Raw genomic sequence first — 23522 nt, forward strand, 5'->3', positions numbered from 1 at the left:
CCGCTGCCATACTTGGGCCATCACCTGCTTTCTCCCAGGGGCATTAACATTGGAAGCAGAGGAGCCGGGACTCGAACCAGCGCTCCCATATGGGAAGTCCCAAGTGGCAGTTTCACCTGCTGCACCATGAACCTGCCCTTCTGCCTCTGTTTTTTTTTTTTTTTTTTTTTTTTTTTTTTTTTTTTTTTTTTTTTTTTTTGTCTTCTCTTGTGTTTTTCTGCCTGCATCTCACTTGCTGCCTGTCTGTCTCGCTCCTCTAGAGCCCAGGTGGTCTCTGGGCTGTAGGAGCCTCCTCACTCCTATCTGCCCTTTGGTCAAGGTCGAGATCATTCAAGATTACACAGGTGGTCCTGTCCAGGCAGCAGAGGGGGAGGTTGTTTGTTTGTTTGCTTGCTTTTTTAATTTATTTGAGAGGCAGAGTTACAGAGAGAGAGAGAGTCTTCCATCTGGTGGTTCACTCCCCAAATGGCTACAGTGGTAGGAGTTCAGCTGATCCGAAGCCAGGAGCCAGGAGCTTCTTCCAGGTCTCCCAAGTAGGAAACGAATCCGCTAGGTGACTTCAGGATTTTAGTTCTAGAAATTGCAGAGCCTGCCTCCCTCCAGTTCTCTCACAGACCGTACTTAGCAGGCTTCCTGTGCGGTGCTGACCTTGTCACATGGGGCACGGCTCTCCGTGGCCCCCACATGTTCGATTACTTCCTGTTACTGTGGCCAAGCATCCGGTTGCCTTCGGTGGGGCACCGTCCCTGTGGCTCTGACACACGGGGTGTGTGTGGTGTGTGTGCGCATGTGTGCACTTGTGGCTCTCCCTTCCATTCCCGGCCATGAGCCCTGCCCTGAAGAAGATACTTGGGGGATGGGCATCCATTACTGAGCTCACATCTGCAGGTGCATGACGCTGGCGAAGGATCAAATCCAGTCTCCCCTTACATGGGGGTCCTTGCGTGGCGCCACCCTGAGTCCCAAAGGCCCCGAACGCGGACCTGTGTGGCTCGTTCCCTAGTGGGGTGCACTCAGTGGGCGGCCTGCATTCATTCCTTAACCACGTGGCTCGATGGATACTCAAGGTCATTGTCAACCGGATATTGAAAGGGGTGGGATTTTTTTTTTTTTTTAGTGTTGACATTGGACGCACCTGGGACCCTCAGCTGGGTGAGGTGCCCTGTGGGGCTGGGGAGGGGTCACGGGTTCTGGAAGTGAGTGGGGGGGCTGCTGAGGACTTGGCTTAGAGGAGATGTGGGGGCCCCTGAGGAGGAGCCAGGGCTCTGAGGTGCCAAAGAGGCAGGATCTGAGGAGTCCGCGTGGGTGCGGGGCTCAGGAAGCCGAGCAGGCGTCGCCCTCTCGGGTGGGAGGAGGTGGGCGGTGCCGTTGCCGGGGCAACCCTCGCGGAGTCCTGGGCCGTTGAGGCAGGCTGCTCGGGGCGTGTCCCGGGGGTCGGTGCGCGGTGCTGGTTGGTTAGCGGCGGCGGTGGGGGCGTGCCGGTGAGCGTTGCGCAGCGGCGATTGGCTGGCGGCGGCGGCGGGGGGCGGGACACAGCCACGCGCTGCGGCGGTTGCCCGTGGCGCCCGCGAGCCAGCGCTGCAAGCCCACCGGCTTCTCCTCAGCGGCCGCCGGCTCCCGCTACCCATGGACGCCCCGCCGCGCCCCGCGCCTCCGCCGCTGCCCCCGGGCCCGCGCCCGGACACGAGCGGCGTCCTGCAGCAGATCATGGCCATCACCTACCAGAGCCTGGACGAGGCACAGGCCAGGTGCTGGCCCGGGACGTTTGTGGGGGGCCACGCCGGGGGGCGGGGCGGGGTCGCAGGCCGATGTCGGGGCGCGGGGGCCTTGAGGAGGCCTGGAGGAGGGGGTTCACGGTGAGACAGGGAGAGATGGATCGTCCATCCGCTGGGTCATTCCCCAAATGGCCGCAACCGCCAGGGCTGGGCCAGGCGGAAGCCAGGAGCTCCATCCGGGGCTTCCACTGGGGTGGCGGGGGTCCAAGGACTTGGGTCATTGTCAGTTGCTTCCCAGGAGCATTAGCAGGGAGCTGGATTGGAAGTGGAGCCGCCGAGACAGGGGGAGAGAGGAGAGGGAGAGAGAGGGCAAGGTGGTGGGGTAGTGGGGGGTGGGGAGATCAGTCCTCCATCTGCTGGTTCACACCCCACCCCCCCAGTGCCTGCAATCGCCGCGAGCCAGAAACGCTATCCAGATCTCCCACGCGGGGGGCAGGGACCCGAGTGTTCAGACCATCATCCGCTGCCCCCAGGTGCATCAGCGGGAAGCTGGATTGGACAGTGCAGTAGAGTCTTGACCCAGGCCCTCTGCTGTGGCAGCCGGCAGCCCACGTGGTGACTTAGACGTCCGTGAGGATGTCCACCCCAGGGGTTTAATTCTTAAGGGTGGGGAGCGTGTCTTCTGGTTTGAAACTTTATGTACATACATATAACATTACATTACATTTGAGAGACAGAAGTAGAGAGCTTCCATCAGCCAGTTCTCTCCCCAAATGCTCACAAAGACTGAGGCTGGGTCGGGCTGGAGCCAGGAGCCCAATCCAGGTCTCCCACGTGGGTAGCAGGGGCCCGACTCCCTTAGCCATCACCTGCTGTCCCTTGCAACACGCGTTAGCAGGAACTGGGAGTCGGGAGCCAGGGCTGGGACTTGAATCCAGACACTGCAATATGGGAGGCGGGCATGTTAGCCACTAGGCCAAATGCCTGCCCCCAGAAGTTGTATTAATAAGGTGTAGCCGGGGCCAGTGCTGTGGCGTAGTAAGTTAAGCATCTGCCTGTGGCACAGGCTTCCCCTGTGGGTGTTGGTTCGAGTCCTGGCTGCTCCACTTCTGATCCAGCTCCCTACTAATGGTCTGCAAAAATGGCAGAAGACGGCCCAAGTGCTTGGGCCCCTGCACCTGTGTAGGAGACCCAGCAGAAGCCCCTGGCTCCTGGCTCCTGGCTCCTGGCTTCGGAACGGCCCAGCCCGCCATTGCGGCCATTTGGGGAGTGAACCAGCGGATGGAAGACCTCTCTCTCTGTCTCTCCATACCTCTGTCTGTAACTCTCCCTCTCAAGTAAATAAATAAATCTTAAAAAGAAGACGATGTGGCGAGGTGACAGACACAGCGACTGCCTTGACAGGATAGTTTGTCACAGCTCCCGGGGAGGGGGCCACCTGGTTGGTGAGGAGGCGGTGGGGGTGCTGGGCAGGCCTGGCCCCGGGCTTGTGGGAAGAAGCTTGAGCCCCGGGGGAGTCAAGTGACTGCACAGGCTCAGGGCTGCGGGGCTGGCCCCTGGGGTGGTGCGGGGCGGCGGCGGCGGGGGTGGGGGGCACCAGGTAGGGGAGGTGGGTGGGCCTGGGCTCTGGGTGCGGGCTTTGGTTTACCTGGAGAAAACACGGTCACCGGCAGGTTGTTCACCGTCTCTCTCGAAACTCACTAGCCCCGGGATGTGAACACGTCAACGCACGATGAGGTCACACCCCCTTGGGGCACCTGCTGGGTTTCTCTGCCCTCCTGGGCAGGACATCAAAGAGCTGTGGCTGCCGCTGGCACTTCCTGTCCACCTCCACCTTCTCTCCCTCCCTCCCGCCCCTGAGTCCCCTGTGACTTCCGGGTTGCCAACGCCAGGTCACCTCTGGATTCTTCGCCTGCCTGGCCTCTCAGCCTCCCTCCTAAAACTGTTCTCACCGGCATCTTGGTCCCAGCCTCCGTTGCAGGCTCTCCCTGCTGCTGGCCTCTCTAAGTCCCTGTTCCTGGCCTGGGGCCTGAGCCCTTCTCCATCTGTGTTCTCGGCCCTGCCAGTGCCGCCCGCCTGTGTGTTGGGTGTCAGCTGCAACTCTGACGCCTCGTCTTGCCTAGGTCAAGGTGTCTCACCTGTCCCTTGATCCAGGCTCAACTCTGCTCCCTCCTGTGGTTAACGGGGCCACCACCCACAGCCCATGTTGCAGTGCCTGGGTTCAAGTCCAGCTTCCTGCCTCCCGGGAGGCAGCAGTGGTGGCGTTGGTACTCAGGCCCCTGCACCTGCGTGGGAGCCCCGGATGAGCTCCTGGCTCCTGGCTTCAGCCTGGCCCAGCCCCAGCTGTTGCGGGCCTCTGGGGAGAGAACCAGCAGGTGGACAGTCAGTCTCTTTCTCAATCTCCTCCCCTGTCTGTGTCACTCTGACCTTCCAATAAATGATCAATAAACACTTGAAAGCAGTGAAGTTCACTTAAGGATAGGCAGGAGACCCGGGAGCCCACACGTCTATGGCCAGTTGATTCTCAGCGAGGTTCAGAGACCTGCAATAGGGAAAGAACAGTCTCTCCTTCCACACGCGGTATGGGATACCTGGACCTCCACGTGCATTAGAATGGGCTTGAACCCTTACCTCACGCCATATATAAAACTCAAACAGGCCAAATACCTAAGTGTAAGAGCTAAATCTTTAAAACTCTTAGAAGGAAAAAAACATGTTTCTTAAAGGTAGGAATTACAGAGAGAGAGAGAGAGAGATCTTCCATCTGCTGGTTCACTCCCCAAATGGCTGCAACGGTCAGGGCTGGGCCAGGCCAAAGCCAGGAGCCAGGAGTTTCATCCGGGTCTCCCACGTGGGTACAGGAGCCAAAGCACTTGGGCCATCTTCTGCTGCTTTCCTGGGCACGTTAGCAAGGAGCTGAATTAGAAGTGGAGTAGCCAATTGCCAAGGTTCTGGCCTAGCAGGTTGAGCCTCCGCCTCTGATGTGGGCATCCCGTCTGGGCACCGGTTCGAGACCTGGCTGCTCCACTTTCGATCCAGCTCCCTGCTAATGCTCCTGGGAAGGCAGCGGTCGTGGCCCAAATGCTTAGGGCCCTGCACCCATGTAGGAGACCCAGAAGAAGCTCCAGGCTCCTACCTTTAGCCTGGCCCAGTCCCGGCTGTTGGAGCCATTTGGGAAGTGAACCAGCAGATGGAAGCTTGCACTCGCTCTCTCTCTCTCTCTCTCTCTCTGTCTCTGTCTCTGTCTCTTCTCTAACTCTTCCTTTCAAATAAATAAAAAATAAATCTTAAACAGAAAAAAAGAAGTGGAGCAGCTGGGTCTCCACCTGGCACCCATATGGGTTGCTGGCATCGCAGGTGGTTAAGCCACTGTGCCACAGCCCCGGTCCCAGAAAACAGTCTTGAAATGCCCACAACAGGCTGAAGCCAGGAGCCAGAAACCCCCTCTGGGTCTCCCCTGAGGATGGCTCGTCCCCTGCTGCCTCCCAGGGTGGACTTTGGGAGGAAGCTGGATCAGAAGTGGGGTTGGGGCCTGAACTCGGCCATCGTGCTGTGGGTGGTGAATTATCTCGCTGCGCCCTAGTGCCCCGCCCCGGGATACGTTCAAGCCATCTGTAGGTGATAGGTGATGCCTAATAGAGAGGCAGCGCTGTGTACACAGTTGCTATATGGAACCGTGCAGAGTGAAGACAAGGTAACCTGTTCTGCGCATGTTCGGTGCGGACGCCGTTTGCTTGGGAATGATTTTCGGTCTGAGGACGCTGGCACCCGAGGGCGCCAAGGGCCGCCTGCCCGGTGCACTGTTCACGTCGCGCGAGTCCGCTTCCCCTGGGACGCTGTGATGGCGCGTGCTCACAGCCGGCCCAGCGGGCTCGGTCTCTCCCGGTGGGGCGTGTGCGCCCTCGCGGCCCACCCGCCTCCCGCTCCTCACCCGCTGCTCTCGCCCCTTCCAGCAAGCACGCCCTGCACTGCCATCGGATGCAGCCGGCTCTCTTCAGCGTGCTCTGCGAGATCAAGGAAAAGGCAGGTAGGCCGCCTAGAAGACACTTCCGGGGTCCTCCCCAGGCCCCGGCCGCCACTCGTCCTCGCGGGCGCTTCTGGCGCCGGGTGAGCGGGAGGCCGGGTTGGTGCCTCGGCAGCATCCCGGCTTCTGTTCCGTCTGCTCGCTGACCTCCCCGTTTATGACTGGAGAAATCCAGGAAAGAGCAAACGCCCCCACGCACCTGCCTGCTGCCTGCGAGGCCTGCGAGGTGCCGCGGCGCCCAGTCACGCAGATAGAAGAAAGAGGCCCGGATTAGCAAAGCAGAGTGAGGACAGTCTTTATTTAAAAAAGATTTAGTTATTTGAAAGGCAAAGAAAGGTCTTGCAGCCACTGGTTCCTTCTCCGAATTCCACTTCAGCCAGGGCTGGGCCGGCCGGAAGCCGGGAGCTCCATCCGGGTCTCCCACGGCGGTGGCAGGGGCCCCAGCACTCGGGCCACCTTCCGCTGCTTTCCCAGGCACGTTAGCGGGGAGCTGCATCAGAAGCGGAGCTGGCACTCTGACTTGGGACGCCGGTGTCCCCTGGTGGCGGCCCCTGGCTTGGACACATTGGGCGAGAAGTGCTCCGTGCGTGGCCTTGGAACTGCCCCTCCCTCGGTCCAGTTTGTCTGCGGTTCCTGGTGGCTAGCCTGAAGCTGTGGGTCCAGGACAGGAATGGTGCAGGAGACAAGTCCTCGCTGCGTCCTGCTGGGGGTGGGGGTGGGGGTGGGGTGCCGGTCGCAGGCCCCATCGCTGTGGTGTCCGCCCCGATCACGTGGTCAAGGCTGATGAGAAGTTGAAGACAGATTACAAGAGCGGCCACCCCATGAAGGTCATTCATTGGCAGAAGGGCGACCACTGGATTTCTGGGAGTGAGTGGGTCGGCTGAGTCACTGGTGGGAGTTCTGTAGTCGCCAGGGAGCGTGGCACCGCACAATGTCCGGGAGAGCGGTGTGCGGGACGCGCTGTGTCTCTGAGAGCTGGCACCACACGGGCACCGGGAGAGCGGTGTGCGGGACGCGCTGTGTCTGTGAGGGCTGGCACCGCAGGGGGGCCGGGAGAGCGGTGTGCGGGACGGGCTGCGTCTGTGAGGGCTGGCGCCACACAATGTCCGGGAGCGTGGTGTGCGGGACGCGCTGTGTCTGTGAGGGCTGGCACCGCACGGGCGCCGGGAGAGCGGTGTGCGGGACGCGCTGTGTCTGTGAGGGCTGGCACCGCACGGGCGCCGGGAGAGCGGTGTGCGGGACGCGCTGTGTCTGTGAGAGCTGGCACCACACGGGCACCGGGAGAGCGGTGTGCGGGACGCGCTGTGTCTGTGAGGGCTGGCACCACACGGGCACCGGGAGAGCGGTGTGCGGGACGCGCTGTGTCTGTGAGGGCTGGCACCACACGGGCACCGGGAGAGCGGTGTGCGGGACGCGCTGCGTCTGTCAGAGCGCTGCTGGGGCGGGGGACTGGCATGGACGTGACAGTACGTGGCCCGAGCGCCAGTGGGTTCTGTGTGACCTTGTGTGACTGACCTCTCTGTCCTCGGTCCTCCTCTGTGATCTGGGCACAGTGCTAGTACTTAGGGTGGCTGAGGCCCGTGGAAACTGAGTTCACATAAGGCTGCGGTAAGATGCCCCGCCTCTGGGAAATTCCACCGTAAACCTGCATTCACATCTCCCCTAATCACTAAAAGGACATGTTTTTGTTTTTTAACCCCCTCTGTTACAATTGTAGTGAAAATAAACATAGCATACACTTTACTACCGTAACCAGGAAAATATGTTTTTTAAAAATTTCATTTATTTATTAGAGAGGCAGAGTTATAGGCAGAGAGAAACGTCTTCCATGCCCTGGTTCACTCCCCAAATGCTGCAGCAGCCGGAGCCGATCTGATCTGAAGCCAGAAGCCAGGAGCCAGGAGCTCCATCCGGGTCTCCCGCGCAGGTGCAGGCCCCCAAGCACTCGGGCCATCTTCTCCCGCTTTCCCAGGCCACAGCAGAGAGCTGGATTGGAAGCGGAGCAGCCAGGACACAAACTGGCAGCCATATGGGATGCCCGCACCATGGGCAGAGGCTTAGCCTACCATGCCACAGTGCTGGCCCCCATTAAATTATTGTAAAATTTTATTTATTTATTTTTTATTTGAAAGGCAGAGAGAGAGAATAAGAGGGAGGAGAGAGAGGTCCTGTCTCCTGGTTCACCCGCCATCTGCCTGCATCCACCAGGCCACAGCTGGGAGCCCAGATCTCAATCCAGGTCTCCTCCATGGGTGGTGGGGACCCAAGGACTTGGGCCATCACCTGCTGCCTCCCAGGGAGCTGGGATCAGAGTGGAGCTGGGTCTTGAACGCAGACGCTCGGATATGGGGTGTCGATGTGCCAGATGGCGGCTACCCATTGAGCCGAACGCCCGCCCGGCCCCACGCCCAGATTTTTGACCGTGTAGGTAGGAGGCAGTATCCCTGAGCCCCACCTTGTTTGAGGGTCCACCGTGAGAAGTTCCTTCCGGTATCTGTTTCTAGAGGACCGTAGAGCCAGCCCCGTGTTCTCTCTCCCAGACTTTATCCCTTTCCCTGCGGGCGGGGCCCCTGTGCAGCTCTTTGCATCAGCTCCCTCCTTCCTGTCCCCCTCACCCCTCGTCCCCCTCTGCTGTTGACACCCCCTCCCGCCGCGACACCCCTGTGGGTGCTCCCTTCTGGCCTGCAGCGCCCATTGCCAGATTGTCCTCCTCCCTGGACACCCCTGCCCCCGCAGACCCCTCCTGGGGTGTGTGAGTGCTGAGGGCCTGGCTGCTCTGGGGGACGCAGACACGCAAGCCTGGTGCTGGCGCTGGCGGTGACTTGGCTGTAAGCGGATTTGCCCTCCAGCCCCGTAGCCCTCCCCGCTGGTGCTGCAGCAGCCGTGGGAAGGCCCCAGTACGCCAGGGGGCGTGGCCAGCTCGTGTCTGGCCCTCCCCTCCCTGGAGACTTGGCTGTAGCTGAGTGTGATGGAATCGGGTCATGGTGACCCCGTTTATCTGTCACCTGTGACAAATCGCAGTGTTAGTGCCACATGCAGAGACAGGACCCGACAGGCAGTGGGCCTGGCCACACCCTGCCCGGCCCCCTCCCCGGCCCTGGGAGACAGCCCTGTGGGGGCTCCCCACTGCCCCCCGCATCTGGCTTTCGCATCACAGGAACAATTTAGCAGTGAAGAGGTGGAATTCAGCGGTCGTGGCTCACCTGTCGCCTCAGGAAGCTGGCACCCCGGTGACCTCCTTTCTACCAGCCGGCTGCCGGGACAGGGCGAGAAACCTGTTACTGGGAGCCTGGGTGTGCAGCCTGGGCCTGTCTGTTCTACCCCACCTCCTGCGTGGCTGCTACTGCAGCTCGGTCAGCTTCAAACCCAGCATCTCCCAGGGAAAGATAAGGATTGAAGCCTGCGGCTCCCAGGGACAGGCCAAGGTGTGTGCGCATGCGAGCCCCGGGCAGGGCCTCGCGGGACACTGGTGCTCAGCGTGAGTCACACACGTTCAGCCTGCGCCTCTATTTATTTTTTTAAAGATTTTTAAATAAAATTATTTGGAAGGCAGAGTTACAGAGAGAGGCAGAGAAGAGAGAGGTCTTCCATCTGCTGGTTCACTCCCCAAATGGCCGCGACAGCCAGAGCTCTGGGCCAGGCCAAAGCCAGGAGCTTCCTCCGGGTCTCCCAGGTGGGTGCAGGGGCCCAAGGACTTGGGACATCTGCTGCTGCTTTCCCAGGCCACAGCAGAGAGCTGGACCGGAAGTGGAGCAGCCGGGACTCAAACCAGCACTCGTATGGTGGGGGAACGCCAGCGCTGCAGGTGGTGGCTTTACCCACTATGCCACAGCGCCGTGCATCTCTTTTTAGAAACGAATGCTGCTTTTCCGCTGCCGGCCCAGCTGTCCCCACGTGGGGTGCGGTGGGGCAAGGACGGGGCAGCCACCGTGCAGCCGTGAAAAGCCTGACTTGTCGACAGTGGCCGTGGGCCGCTCAGACACCTGCAGTCTAAGTCCAGGGCAGCCTCTTCTTGAGAGCCAAGTTGAGCACGTCCGTGGCCGTGCAGCTGGGATCGCGGGGGGGCCTGCTTTGGGCCCCGGCCTTGATGAGGGGGGCAGCTGTGCCGTGTGGTCTGAGAAGTTAGCCGGTGGTGGCAGGAAGGTGAGGGAGACCGCAGTGCCGCCCCACCTGCCCCCGGCCCCGTGACCAGGAATAGCCCGTGTGCAGCCCAGAGAAAACCCTGTGTGGTCTGGAGCCAGTGCAGAGCAGGGGTCCCAGAGCGACGGGGCTGCTTCTCCAGTTAACCCCGAGTCTCACGTTGCCCCCTGGCGGAAGAGGACAAACCCGCAGGGCCAGGACCAGCGCTGGGGGCCGCAGGGTGCCAGGATGAGTCCTACCTGTTCAGCTGCCCATCCGGCTCCCTGCTGGGGCACCTGGGAGGCAGCAGGAGACGGCTCAGGTGCTGGGGCCCTGCACCCACATGGGAGCCCCGGATGGAGCTCCTGGCTCCTGGCTTCAGCCTGGCCCAGCCCTGGCTGTTGCAGGCATTTGGGGAGTGACCCAGCGGATGAGAGATCTCTGTCACTTTCAAATTAATAAATGAATTTTTTTCTATAGTGTTTGGATTGGGGTCAGTCATGTGGACCTCCCAGCGAGAGTGAGGTGGGGCCTGAATTCAGACGGTGGCGCTTGACCCCAGAGCAGGACGCGGATCCAGCCTGTGCGAAGGCCTTTGGGTCCTGGGGTGCAGGTGGGCAGGCAGCTCAGCCCTGTCATGCTGAGCCCCAGAAGCCCCTTGGCCGTCCCGTCCCGGGCAGTTGCTGAGCCTGCTTTGTCCTCCCCGCAGCGTGACTGTCCCCTCTGTGGGTCGCGAGCCCGCGTCTGGGTCTTGGTTCAGTGGACATGGGCCTGCTGCATTGCCGACTTGTGCTGGGCCTGGGAACCCTCGCTGTGCTGCGTGGTGGGGGGTGGAGGTAGTTGGCCGCTTGCCGAGTGCACAGGAGTGATTGATAACTTCCGGAAACACCCTGGTGCTTCCTGTCTGCGCTCGCCTGTCCTGCTGGTGGCTGCCAATGAAGGTGACTCCTGTTTCCTGTCCTTGTCAGCCGGTTGGGTAGGCTGCTGTTGCAGTACGGAGGTCGCTGGTCGCGCGGCTCGGCCTCCTGGTTGGCGCCTGCTGTCCCTGTGGGTGAGTCCCATGGAGAGCTCGAGGGCCGGGCTAGGGGCCCCTGGAGCCGGCGTCTTCCCTGGACCCCTCTCAGGGTGGGACTTGGGCCTCCGAGCAGCTGAGTCACCCTGCAGTCCAGAGCGATGGTTCCTCCAGGCAGCGGCCGCACCTACGGGCTGTTTATCTTTGAATTAATTAAGACCACGTGTGATCATTTAAAAAATATTTATTTATTTGAAAGGCAGAGTTTGACAGGGAGAGACAGAGAGAGAGCGAGATCTTCCATCCACTGGCTCACTCCCCAAATGGCTACAATAGCCAGGGCTGGGCATTAGCAGGGAGCTGGATGGGAAGTGGAGCAGCTGGCACTCAAACTGGCACCCACGTGGGATGCCGGCACTGCAGGCAGGGTTTAACCTGCTGCGCCACAGCGCCGGCCCCCAAACCACATATGATTAACCAGCACATTCCCCCGCCACGCTAGCCACATTTTAAGAACCGCATAGCCACATGTGGTCTAGAACATTCCAACATGGCATAAATTGTGTTGGATGGAAAGGTGGGTGGGTGATAGAGACAGACAAATCCAGGAACACAACCCAGCACCCGCAGTGTGGCATGTCCGTAGCCCGGAATATCACTCAGCCGGGAGCAGGAACGGCGCTGCCAGGTGCCCCACAGAAGGGCAGCGGGGCGCGCCAGCCTCCTGCTGGATGAGCCGTCAGCAGGAAGTGCCCTGAACCGGCGAATCCATGCGGCAGGAAGCACACGAGAGACTGGCAGCTGCTGAGACAGGCTCTCCTTGTAAGGGTGGCGAAAACGGCACAACCCTGAAGTAAACCAAAAACCACCGAAGTATTTCAGCTCACTGGGTGGACTGTATGGCGCGTGAATTATACCTCCAACTGTTGCATTGGGACGGGCGTGGTGGGGGCACCCGCATCATGCCTGGGTTGAGTCCCACTGGGTCTGCTCTGGGTCTGGCTTCCTGCTGATGCGCACCCTGGGAAGCAGCAGTGATGGCCAAGTTCATGGATGGCGCTCCCGGCTCCAGCTCCTGGGGGCACTTGGGGAGTAAACCAGCCTCCCTCCCTCTCTCTCTCTCTCTCTCTCTCTCTCTCTGCTTTTCAATAGATGAAAAATAAACGAGTAAACATTAAAAAAATGCATGAGCTTCAGGGCAGAAGAGTTTGGGCAGGTGCTGTGGCTCTGAACGGGCCTTGGCTTAAGGCCTTTGTGTAGAGTCCTCAAGACAGTTACGGAGAAGGCATATTATGAAGGACCGTGCGTGGATGGCGGATGTTTTGCACCAAGACAGAACCTGTCTCTGACTTGCATTTTCCTGTGGATGTTTGGGAGAGCCCGCCCACGTACACGCACACACACGCACACACGCACACGCAGTCTCGCAGCACTGCTGGCCGGGTGAGAGTTCTCCCCAGGGCCTGGCTGTCGCCTGCAGTTAGCTTGCACTCTTGTTCCTGGTTTGTTTTCTGGCTCGCTCCCTGGAACGCCCTGGCACCGGCAGATACCAGTGCGCTTGGCGACGGCAGGAAAGTGACTAAGCTTTCCTGGGCCGAAAAGGTTCTGTTGGCCTGTCACCCACGCCCTGCTTCACGCTGGTTTCCCGCAGTGTCCGTGAGGGCCTGGGCTTTACTTAAAGTATTAGAGGGAAGGACACACACACACACACACACACACGCGCGCGCGCGCGTGCGCAGCTTCCATCCACCGGTTCACTCCCCAGATGGCCGCAAGCCAGGAGCCTGGAAGTTCATCTGGGTCTCCCGCACGGGTACACTTGGTCCATGTCCCGCTGCTTTCCCAGGTGTATTAGCAGGAAGCTGGGTTGGAACTGGAGCAGCCACGACTTGAACTGGCACTCATTTGGGATGCTGACGACACGGGTGGTGGCTTTACCTGCTGTGTCATGACACTGGCCCCGTGGGGATTTTTTTTTTTGGGGGGGCAGGCAGAGTTAGACAGTGAGAGAGAGAGAAACAGAGAGAAAGGTCTTCCTTTTTCTGTTGGTTCACCCCCCCCCCCCAAGTGGCTGCTACGGCTGGCACATTGTAGCCAGTGCGCTGCGACGATCCGAAGCCAGGAGCCAGGTGCTTCTCCTGGTCTCCCATGGGGTGCAGGGCCCAAGCACTTGGGCCATCCTCCACTGCACTCCCGGGCCACAGCAGAGAACTGGACTGGAAGAGGAGCAACCAGGACAGAATCCGGTGCCCCCACCGGGACTAGAACCCGGGGTGCCGGTGCCGCAGGTGGAGGATTAGCCTAGCGAGCCGCGGCGCCGGCCGAAAGGTGTTTTAGCACAAGATTCTAGGAGGCTGGGAGGTGGCCAAGAGCAGGACAGTACAGGCAGCCGTGCGCCCCTGGGGTGGCCTCTAGGGTGGCGGGGGAGCAGGCAGAGGGGCAGAGGTGGTCATTGGTGAGCCCTGCTCAGCTCTCGCCCGAGTTCCCAGCTCCCAGAGCCTCCTGCTGGGGCCCCTGGTGACAGAGAGGACCCACGGCTGTGCCTGTCCCTCCTCAGAGCCCCGCCCGCACCTGTTCCCGTGCCCTGCCCTCGCCTTGTGCTTGCACCAGGGAGGGGTGCGCCCCCCCCCCCCGCCGCCGGTCACCTTGTCCTGGGAATGACATGTGATGCCCACCTCACAGGTCTCCCACGGGCGTGGTTCACTCCCGTCTGTGATCCGGCTCCGGCTGTGTGGCCCCTCCTGGGATGCCCGAGTGAGTCTTGGCCTGGCCTGGGTGGTCCTGTCCAGCCGGCAGCGCCGTCTCCACCCCAGCGCCGGCAGTGGTGACGCACAGGGCAGCAGCCTCCGGCTACGTGTGCCAGGGTGACGGGTTTGTGGGCGACCCCAGGGGCTTGTCCGGGCGTCTGATGTCTCGGGCGCCAAACCCCGGGGTTCAGCAGGCTTCCTCCCAGGAGGGTGAGGCTCCCGCCCCCCAGCTCAGCCTGGGAGGGAGCTGCCCCACAGTGCCTTCCCTGGGCAGGGGCGATGTCACCCAGGTGCGCTCCTGTATCAGCCTGCTCAGGCTGCCGCTCCCAGCTCCAGCCGCCGCCAAGCTCGGCCGGATGTGCTGGCCGGCGACTTCTCTCTGAGGGCCTCCGCCTGGCCGGTGGGTGGCCGCCGTCTCACCGTGGCGCCCCCTGCGTCTCTGCCTAGGAAGACGCCAGGCCTGCTGGGTGGGCCCCACGTGGGCCCCACCCTACTGACGCCTAATGCCCCGTCACAGCAGCCCCCTACAAAGCACGGCGCGTTGCCCGCTGGCTTCGGTTCCAGGTTGTGGTTTGGTTCACGGAGGTTTTTATCGCCCTGATAAGTAGGGAATGGGGCGTGGGCCGGCTGTGTTCTACACCCTGCTCCCCCCGAGTGGCAGGCGGGATCCCTGTGCTCAGCCCCTGGGCCCCGTGGCTAATGGGGAGCCCCGGGAGAATCCGGGGCACCCCTGGGATGCTTGGGGTGTTTTGCTGGAAGAGAGCTTGCTGTAATTAATGGTAACAACAGAGCAGGCTAATGACCGTGATCAGGCCAGGACTGCGCTTGGGGAGCAGGCTGAGGGCGCTGCGTGCCGTGTGCACGGAGCAGCTGGGGGGGGGGAGGGGCCCACGCTGCACTTGGCACACAGCTCCAGCCAAGTCCAAGCCCTCGGCCCTGGGTCAGCGGCATCCCCAGCAGGGACTGATGATGGTGACCGAGGCACAGGGTTTTCCTCTTACACTAGGTTGCCTCTCCTGGCGTTCACGGCGTGCTGCTCGTGGGTGACCACTGTGTACGTCCAGGGAGGACATCTCTGAGCGTGGGTGTCAGTGGTCCCAGGATCAGTTCTCAGGATGGGGGCGTGGAGACCGGTGTCGGGAAGCCCCTGTCCCCTGAGGGGCGAGTGTTCTTGTGAAGAGAGGTTTGACTGGGGAATAGTAAGTCCTATTGTTCTCTGGTGCTTTTTGACAGGCAGAGTTAGACAGTGAGAGAGAGAGAAATGTCTTCCTTCAGTTGGTCCCTACGGCCGGCGCACCACGCTGATCCGAAGCCAGGAGCCAGGTGCTTCTCCTGGTCTCCCATGGGGTGCAGGGCCCAAGCACCTGGGCCATCCTCCACTGCACTCCCTGGCCACAGCAGAGAGCTGGCCTGGAAGAGGGGCAACCGGGACTAGAACCCGGGGTGCCGGCGCCGCAGGTGGAGGATTAGCCTAGCGAGCTGCGGCGCCGGCCGACGTTCTCGGGTGTTTTGAAGACTCCTCGGCACCTGCTGTGGTACTCGCCCTCGACGGCTCTGAGATGCTTCCTGTTGGATTGACAGTAAGTAAAGGGGGCCGCGTGGTGGTGCAGCAGGGGCAGCGCCGGCCTGCGACGCCGCATCCCACACCGGGGCGCCGGGCCGAGTCCCGGCCGTCCCTCTTCCCGGAGGCACCTGGAGGCAGCAGCGACGGCCCGGTGCCCGCGGCCCGGCCACCACGGGGAGGCCCGGGTGGAGCCCTGGCTGGCTCCCGGGTTCAGCCTGGCCCGGCCCCAGCTACTGGGGCCGTTCGGCGAGTGGACCAGCGGATGGAAGACATCTCTCTCTCTCTGTCCGCCTTTCAATAGACAAGTAATCCTTAAAAATAGACTCCTAAGAGAGCGCCGCGAGCCCTGCAGCACCCCCCCCCCCCCGCACACACGGGGGCTGACGCGGCTGCTGCCCTCCTCAGCCGAACTTGTACCGAAGAGGTGGCGGAGGCCCTGCCACACCCGGCTCTGGTGCGCTGGCCCCTGGTGGTCTCAGCCTGGTCCTGGTGCCTGGCCCAGCTGCAGGCACGTAGGGAGGAGCTGCTGGGCCCATCCCAGGACAGGGCCCAGGGTGTGCAGGGCCCCGCAGAGGGCGGTCAGCAGGTTCAGCCTCCGCCTGCAGTGTGGGCATCCCATAGGGGCGCCGGTTCGAGTCCCAGCTGCTCCACTTCTGATCCAGCTCTCTGCTGTGGCCTGAGAAAGCAGTGGAAGATGGCCCGGGTCCTTGGGCCCCTGCACCCGCATGGGAGACCCGGATGAAGTTCCCCGCTCCTGGCTTTGGCCTGGTCCAGCCCTGCTGTTGCTGCCATTTGGGGAGTGAACCAGCAGATGGAAGACGTCTTTCAAATCAGTCTTTTTAGGAAAAAAAAGAGAGAGAGAGAGAAGGAAGAGGTGCGCAGAGTCAGAGGAGCGCCTGCGGGTGGGGCCGCCCCAGGCGCGTGTGGAGGTCGCTGGAGGAATGTGGGCTCTGAGGTTTCTGACTGCACACGGGGCCCTGTGCCCTGCGTCCTGTCCTTGTTCACGGCGGGGGGCGGGGTGGCACAGGCACCTCTGACCCAGCAGCTACAGCAAAGCTCCGCCCCTTTGTTGCTGTCTCTTTCCCGCCTGTTTCCAGGCCAGCGACTGGTCTCTGTCCATCTGTCCGTCCGTCTGTGGACTCTACCCCTCCCTCTGCCTCCCCTCCTCACATGTCCTCACGGTACAGCGTGGGCTTTGCCACAAGTCCCGAGCTGAGGGACGGTGTTTTGCCCTTTTCCTCCGGCCAGCGTTAGCTCCTCAGCTTCTCCAAGTTTCTTTCTTTCCCTTTTATTTGAGAAGCAGAGTGACAGAGAGGGATCTACCTGCTGGCTCAGTCCCCAAATGCCCGCGACAGCCAGGGCCGGGCCGGGCCAACGACAGGAACCAGGAGCTCCATCCGGGTCTCCCATGTGGGTGGCGGGCACTCAGCACTTGGGCCGTCACCTGCTGTTTTCCCAGGGTGCATTAGCAGGGAGCTGCATCAGAAGTGGAGCCTGGGGGTGCCTGTGTTGTGGCCTAGTGGATTAAGCTGCCGCCCGTGATGCTGGCATCCCGTATGGGCGCAGGTTCAAGTCCTGGCTGCTCCACTTCCAATCCAGCTCTGTACTAATGCACCTGGGGAAGCAGCGGAGGGTGGCCCAAGTGCCTGGGCCCCTGCACCCACGTGGGAGACCCAGAAGACACTCCTGGCTCCTGGCTTCTGCCTGGTCCAGCCCTGGTCATTTGGAGAGTGAACTTGCGAATGGAAGACCTTTCTCTCTGTAACTCTGACTTTCAAATAAATCAATTAAAAAAAGAAAAACAAGAGTGTGGAGCCCGGACTAACTCAGACACTGTGGTATGGGATGCAGGGGTCCGAACAGGTGATTTATCACACTGAGCCACAGCTCCCAGCCGCTCTGACCTTACAGAGTGACGCCACCCCACGCCCCGCTACACACACACACACACGCACACGCATGCACGCACGCACGCACGATGGGAGGGCCCCGCCCCGGATGCCGGGCTCCGCTGCCTGCCTGTGTGTCCGTGCCAGCGCCTGGGTTGTGCCCTCCTTCCCAGCGCTGGCAGAGACTTGGCTCCGGGGTTCACGCCTCCCAGCACAGGGCGCCTCCTGGCGCTGCCCTGCCCGGCTTCGTGCACACCGTCAGAGCGGGTCACCCCACGTCTGCTACCAAGTTTCCCCGGAAGCCAAGTGTCCTTTCCCTTAAGCGTTCCACGCGAACTGTGCCGTGTCTCCATGGCCGTGCCGTGCCGGCAGCACGTCCTGCTCTGTCCCGCTCTCCCCTCTGCAGTGGTGAGCATCTGCTGCCCCCAGGAAGAGGAGCCCCCCGGCGCCCAGCTCCTGCGGCTGGACAGCATGCTGCTGGCCGAGGGCGTGGCCGGCGCGGCGGCCCCCGGCGGCTGTCCCAACGGCGGTCGCACTGAGCGCTCGGACTACAGGGCCCAGCTGGCCCAGATCCGGCAGAGGTACCGCTCTGAGCTGGAGAAATATGAACAGGTGATCTCTGCGTGGACGCGACCCTCTGGCGCGGACGCGATTCTCCCAGAAAGCTCACCCCGCGCACGCCCGCCTTCTGCGGTGTGGACGGGGAGGGCGCGCTCAAAGCCAGTCTGTGTGCCAGCTGTTGGGGGCGGGGCGGGGGGCTGGGACCTGGCCCTGGCCCTGCGCTGCCCCCTGCTGCCGGTCACAGGCTGGCGCGCGTGTGTGCCCACCCCAGGCCTGCGGCGAGTTCACCACGCACGTCACCCACCTGCTCCGGGAGCAGGGCAGGATGAGGCCCGTGTCCGCCCTGGAGATGGAGCGCATGGTGGGCGTCATCCGGGGCAGGTTCCGCGCCATCCAGACGCAGCTGAAGCAGAGCACCTGCGAGGCCGTGATGACCCTGCGCTCGCGGTTCCTGGATGCCAGGTCCGGGCCGCGGGCCTCGCACGTCCTCCCGGGGAGGTCCGGGGAGAGGGGCCGCGAGCAGGGCCCACCGCCGGGGGTCTGTCCTTGCAGGCGGAAGCGGCGCAACTTCAGCAAGTGGGCGACGGGGGTGCTGAACGAGTACTTCTACTCCCACCTGAGCAGCCCGTACCCCAGCGAGGAGGCCAAGGAGGAGCTGGCCAGGAGGGGCGGCATCACCGTCTCCCAGGTGACGCCTCCCACCGGCCTCCGGGGCCCCGCGGGGGTCCGCACCCTGAGCGCGGGGTACGCGTGGGCCCTCTCTTCCCTGACCAGCTGGCCAAGAGGTCAGGAAACTTTACAGCGTTGTTTGTTCATCATTGGAGCAGCCGAGGGAGGGCTTCCGTGTGCTGGTGCAGTCCCCAGTTGTCCACAACCGTGTGGCCAAAGTCTCGCGTGTGCTCAGCCCCTTCCCCGCCTTCCCTGCCACAGGTGGCCGCCAGCCCAGGCCAAGCCCCCAGCAGCCCCCGGGGTCACCTGGGCTGCTCTGGGGTCCTCAGAAGCAAGGCCGGGGCCTAAGGGGAGGCTGCTGGGCTGTGTGTTGTCAGGGCCCCAACCCCGTGCCGCCCCCTGCAGAGAGCTGGGTGCACACGGCAGCCCTGTCCCCACCCCCTGCCGCCCCCTGCAGAGAGCTGGGTGCACACGGCAGCCTGACCCCATCCCCGTGTCACCCCCTGCAGAGAGCTGGGTGCACACGGCGGCCCCGTCCCCGCCCCCTGCCGCCCCTGTGTGCCTTGGGCACGAGCGCACCCAGCAGTGGAGCTCTGTGCTGGGACTCTCCTAACTGGGTCCACCAGGGCTTGGGACGCTCTCGGGGGCGACGATTGAAGGGAGGGTCCTGAATGTGGGTCCCGCTGTTCCGCAGGCTGTGAGGGTCTCACCAGGAACCGTTTGGGGAGGGACTGTTCCCTTCGGGCAAGGGAGGTTTTTTTTTTGATTTTTTTTTTTTATTTATTTAAAAGAGTTACAGAGACAGGGAGCGGCAGGGATGTGGGGAGACACAGAGGTCTTCCACCTGCTGGGTCACTCCCCAAAGGACCACCACGGCCAGGCCTGGGCCAGACCGAAGCCAGGAGCTTCTTCCGGGTCGCCCACCTGGGTGCAGGTGCCCCTGCTCTCCCAGGCACGTTGGCAGGGAGCTGGGTCAGAAGTGGAGCAGCCGGGACTGGAACTGGTGCCCTGTGGGGTGCCGGCGCCGCAGGTGGAGGCTTTACCTGCCACGCCGCGGCGCCGGCCCTGCAAGGGACAGGACAGGACTGGCGGCAGCTCAGGCTGAGGGCAGAGAAGACGCCCAGAGCGAGGCGTGTGCCTGCACCTAGGACGGGTGCGCCCAGGGGCCCCGGCACTCACCCACGCCGGGTTCGCTGCTCGTCCCTCTGCAGTGCCGAGCGGACTCGCACGGGAGAGTGTTGGCAGACTTAGCTCTGCAGAGTTCTGGAACATTCCGTACAGATAAGTGGAAGCCAAGGGCCCACCCCAGGCTGGGGCAGCAGGAGGCCCCTTCGGGTGGTGGGAGGCTGGGGTGGAGCAGGCAGCCCAGGCACCAGGGAGACGCTCTTGTCCTGGCTACCGCCGGCAGGGCCGCGGGAGAAACTAAAAAATCATTAGCGGAAAGCTTTTAAAAAGCCTTTATTTCATTTCGAGTGGCGGAGGAACAGAGGAATCCCCCAACTGCTGGTTCCTTCCGCAAACGCCAGGAGCCAGGAGCTCCACCCGGGTCTCCCCCGTGGGCCGCAGGGACCCCAGCCCCGGAGCCGGCACGGCCGCCCCCCCACCCAGGGCGTGCATGCGCAGGGCGCTGGCGCTGGCAGCGGAGCCAGGACTGAGCCCGGCGCCCGATACGGGGTGCGGCATCCAAGCGGTGTCGGAACCGCTGCACCCACCCACCCCACCCCACCCCAGGAACAAAGCGTTTTTAAAGGAGCAGCGGTGGTTGTCCTGCGGCCACTCAGCTGCTTCATCCAGTTGGCATGGCGAGGCACTGGCTCGCGCTGGGGCTCAGGCCCGTGGGCAGGGTCCCCGACTCGACGTCGGGACTGGGGGTGCTGCCGTCACCGGGCAGCCGAGGCCATGGCGCCCCCTGGCCTGCTGCAGCGCACAGAACGGCCGGACATCGCCGCCGCCTGGCTGCCATCCTCCCTCCTCTCCCTGAGGCTGCAGCGCCCCCGCAGGGCCGAGCGCGGCCACTGCAGCCAGCCGCCTCTGCGCCCCGCTGTCCCTGGATGTCTGGGACTCGGTCCCGGGCCTTCCTGCCAACCTCCCAGCAGTGGGGTCGCCCTGGCTGTCGCGTTTCCCAGAGGAATCTAGAAGGTTCCAGAAGGAGTTCAGAGTGCGCAGGTCACGGCTCGCCTGTGAGACGCCACCTCCAGGGTGTCCTCCAGCAGACGTCTCCCGGGTCCTTGGTTCAGTCACCAGCGCGTGCCCGTGGGCGTGGGGCGTGGCCCTGCAGCGCCCCCCCCCCCCACCCCGTGTGTCCTCAGGTCTCCAACTGGTTCGGCAACAAAAGGATCCGCTACAAAAAGAACACGGGCAAGTTCCAGGAGGAGGCCGCCACGTACGCCGGGAGAGCAGCCCCGGACGCCCCCGACGTCGGGGTCCCGCCGCCGCCCGGCCCCGGTGAGTGAGGCCGGCCGGCCCCCTGGGGCCCGGCGCTCACTGCGCTCCCCCGCGCAGCCCCAGCTGACCCCGCGCCCCCTGTGACCCGGCCCCCTGCAGCTTCCCCTGCCCCCTTCCCACTGCTGGCCGGCGCTGGAGACGTGTTTCTGAGCCTGCGGACGCTGGCCTCCCTCCAGCCGCCTCCAGGGGGCGCCTGCCTGAAGTCCCAGGTGAGAGCGGCCGTGGGGTCCACCCCGCGCTCACCGCGAAGTCTGCCCTGCCCCCACAGCCCGCAGGATGACGGTGTCGGGGCCCGGGGGTGGGGGGCGCCGTGCCCCAGAAGAGGCGGTGTGGGTCCCCCGGGTAGGGGCGGCCAGGAGGAAAGTTGGGCTCCTCCCCGGGGAATGGCTGGGAGGGGCTCGCCTTCCCCGCCCCTGGGAGCTCAGAGTGGACGCCGGCGGGGGCGGCGCCTGGGCTGCATCGGCACGGCCACCCGGCAGGGCGGAGGGCACGGGGGCGCCTGGCCCTGCCCTGAGTGAGACTCCGGGAGCCCCAGGGGCGGTGCGGGCGTGCGGGCCCCCTGCCTGCGCCCGCCCACACCCTGCCCCTCACAGCCCACAGGGCCGCCCTGGGCGCTCCCCTCCTCTCGGGAACTCAGGCCCACCACGAGGCCAGAGCGCCTGGTCACCGCTCTCTCCCCAGGGTGGGCCTGACACTGGGCCTGCGGCGCAGCGGGAGCCGTCGGGCTGGGCTTCTGGGCCTCTTCCCTCTGGCCGAGCTGAGCCGTCCCCCGCGCTCTCGGTGGCCCCAAGTCCTTGCCGGAGCCCAGGGCGGCTGGGGTGGCACGGCCTCCTGCCCTGCAACCTCCCCCGCCGCCCCTCTGACGGTCTCTGTCTGCAGGGCCGGGTCGGCGGGCAGGGGGCCGGCCCCCCGCCGTCAGCCACCTCCAGCGCTGGAGCCTCCATCTGAGTGTGGGGACCAGCAGGACAGGCCCCCCCGGCCCCCCCGGCCCCCGTGAGCGTGCAGACGGCGACCTCAGAGGCCCAGGGCACTGGGAGGTGGCCCCTGTGCGCACCCGCCGGCCACGCCTGCCGGGTTGGGATGGGTGCGGGCCGGGCGTTTCCCCTGCTCGCTGGCTTCCAGCGGCGATGTCTATGGTCAGGCTGGACCCGCCTGTGCCGGGCCTTGGCACACGGGTTCCCATTAAAGTGGCTGACTTATCTCCTGGTCCGCTCGTGACAGATCCGTCTCAGGTGACAGCGGCCTCGGGGACGCCTGTGGTCTCTGGGGCTCCCCTCCGCAGGGCTTGGGGCCCGTCCTGAGCGAGGGATTCTGGGAGTGGCCCCGTGTTTCCTTGTCTTTCCTTGTGCTGTTTTGCTCTGTTGGGAATTTCGGGTCTGGTTCCAGTTGGAAGTCGATAAATGCCCCAAGCGTGCGCCCTGCCCGTCCTGCCCATCTCCCCCCTTTGGCACTCTCAGAGCGGCGTGCGTAGGGCCAGACGGTTGGGAGCACTCTGACCCCTGTCACTGTGGCCTCCGCCCCAGCTCAGCCCAGCTGGGTGCCCTGTGGCTTCAGCCCCTAGGGGCAGGGAGGTGGCTGGGCTGATGGGGGCGCCTGGCCGGGGCCTGCAGGGGGTGCAGACGAGGGGCTTGGCCCTGCCTCTGGTCTCCCAGACTGGGACTCGGGCCGCCGGCCAGGCCAGGCCAGGGCCTGGGGCAGCGGGTGGTCCGGGGGCCTCGCAGGTGGCGCCCTGCGGTTTCTGAGAGCAAGAAGAGTTCAAAGGCAGGCAGGAGACGGGGCCTGGGGCGGGGGGGGGGGGCGTTCGGTGCAGCAGTCGAGATACCGCTTGGGGCAGGGCTTTGTGGCACATGGGTTAAACCGTGGCCTGGGACCCTGCATCCCATGTCAGAGGGCCTGCGTTTGCGTCCCAGCTCAGCTCCCTGCTCAGGGGCACCTGGAGGGCAGCAGGTGAGGGCTCACGTCCCTGGGTCCCTGCCACCCACGCGGGAGACCCGGACGGAGCTCCCGGCTCCTCGGCTGTGGCCTGGTCCAGCCCCGGCTGCTGCGGGCCTTTGGGGAGTGAGCGGGCAGACGGAAGGTCCTGGCCTCTCCGTCAGAGCCAGTTAGGGAGCCCGGAAGCGACGCCACTGGGCAGTCAGACACCACAGCAAGTTGGGGGACAGCTGGAGGGGGGAGCTAGTGCTGTTCTCATGCACCTCCCTAAACTGGACAGTTGGGGAAACTGAGGCACAAGGCCGGCACCTTGCCAGCACTGGACTCCCCGCACCCCTGGGGCCCTCACAGACGTCCCGGTCACAGCAGGAACAGCTGGTGGCAGCCGACAGCCCCGGGTGAGGCTGGACATCCCCCAGGGGCCCCACGTCCCTGCCCCTTCCCCAAGGGCCTGCAGGAGGCGCTCTCACAGCACGCATGCTTGTGTCCGGCCCTGCCGCCCCGCCCTCCTCGTCCTGTTCCCTCCCGCCCTCCAGGTCTGTCTGTGAGGGCGTCTCCCTTGCCACCCACCCGCGTTCCACGTCCCATACTGGCCGGAAGCTGCGAGCGAGGGAACCCGCCGGCCACGTGGCGCAGCCCACCTGGGCCCCGCCCCTCAGCTGGCCCCACCCTCTCTCTGGGACCTCAGCCCCGGCCCACCTTCTCAGCCTCCAGCCTCCACCTGGCCCCGCCTCTCGTCTGGCCCCGCCCCCTCACCCTGAACTCCTCCCCTTGCACCTGCTGCTTCAGTCATTCTGGAAACGGGAGTTGTAAGCTCGCGTGGCGCCCCAGGTCACAGGTGTGTC

At 63.7% G+C, this 23522-nt stretch overlaps 1 protein-coding gene across 3 annotated transcripts; it reads left to right on the forward strand.

Moving 5' to 3' along the window:
• Window positions 1-1222: 1222 nt before the first annotated feature.
• On the forward strand, window positions 1223-21731 carry PBX4 (PBX homeobox 4). 3 transcript variants are annotated; one of them, XM_051828227.3, is made up of 8 exons: window positions 1502-1748; window positions 5669-5742; window positions 17477-17682; window positions 17903-18093; window positions 18184-18319; window positions 20610-20745; window positions 20845-20954; window positions 21625-21731. In XM_051828227.3, exons 1-8 carry the CDS (start codon window positions 1627-1629, stop codon window positions 21691-21693), a joined length of 1044 nt encoding a protein of 347 aa, XP_051684187.3. In that variant the 5' UTR covers window positions 1502-1626; the 3' UTR covers window positions 21694-21731. The 3 variants fall into 3 exon arrangements, with proteins under 3 accessions (XP_051684188.3, XP_051684187.3, XP_089171893.1); XM_089315767.1 differs by lacking the exons at window positions 1502-1748; window positions 5669-5742 and adding an exon at window positions 10754-10909; XM_051828228.3 differs by lacking the exons at window positions 20610-20745; window positions 20845-20954; window positions 21625-21731 and adding an exon at window positions 19512-19958 and having other exon boundaries at window positions 1223-1748.
• The last annotated feature ends 1791 nt before the right edge of the window (window positions 21732-23522 follow it).

Source organism: Oryctolagus cuniculus, chromosome 16 (assembly GCF_051225735.1).
Source record: "Oryctolagus cuniculus isolate XC-2025 breed Fujian yellow rabbit chromosome 16, ASM5122573v1, whole genome shotgun sequence".
Taxonomy (NCBI): Eukaryota; Metazoa; Chordata; class Mammalia; order Lagomorpha; family Leporidae; genus Oryctolagus; species Oryctolagus cuniculus.

Excerpts from the sequence above, each read along its gene's own strand:
- PBX4 (XM_051828227.3), top strand. The coding sequence starts at position 1,627 with ATGGACGCCCCGCCGCGCCCCGCGCCTCCGCCGCTGCCCCCGGGCCCG. Across the intron at positions 5,743-17,476 it reads CGAGATCAAGGAAAAGGCAG|TGGTGAGCATCTGCTGCCCC; the intron begins GTAGGCCGCCTA and ends TCCCCTCTGCAG. Across the intron at positions 17,683-17,902 it reads AGCTGGAGAAATATGAACAG|GCCTGCGGCGAGTTCACCAC; the intron begins GTGATCTCTGCG and ends TGCCCACCCCAG.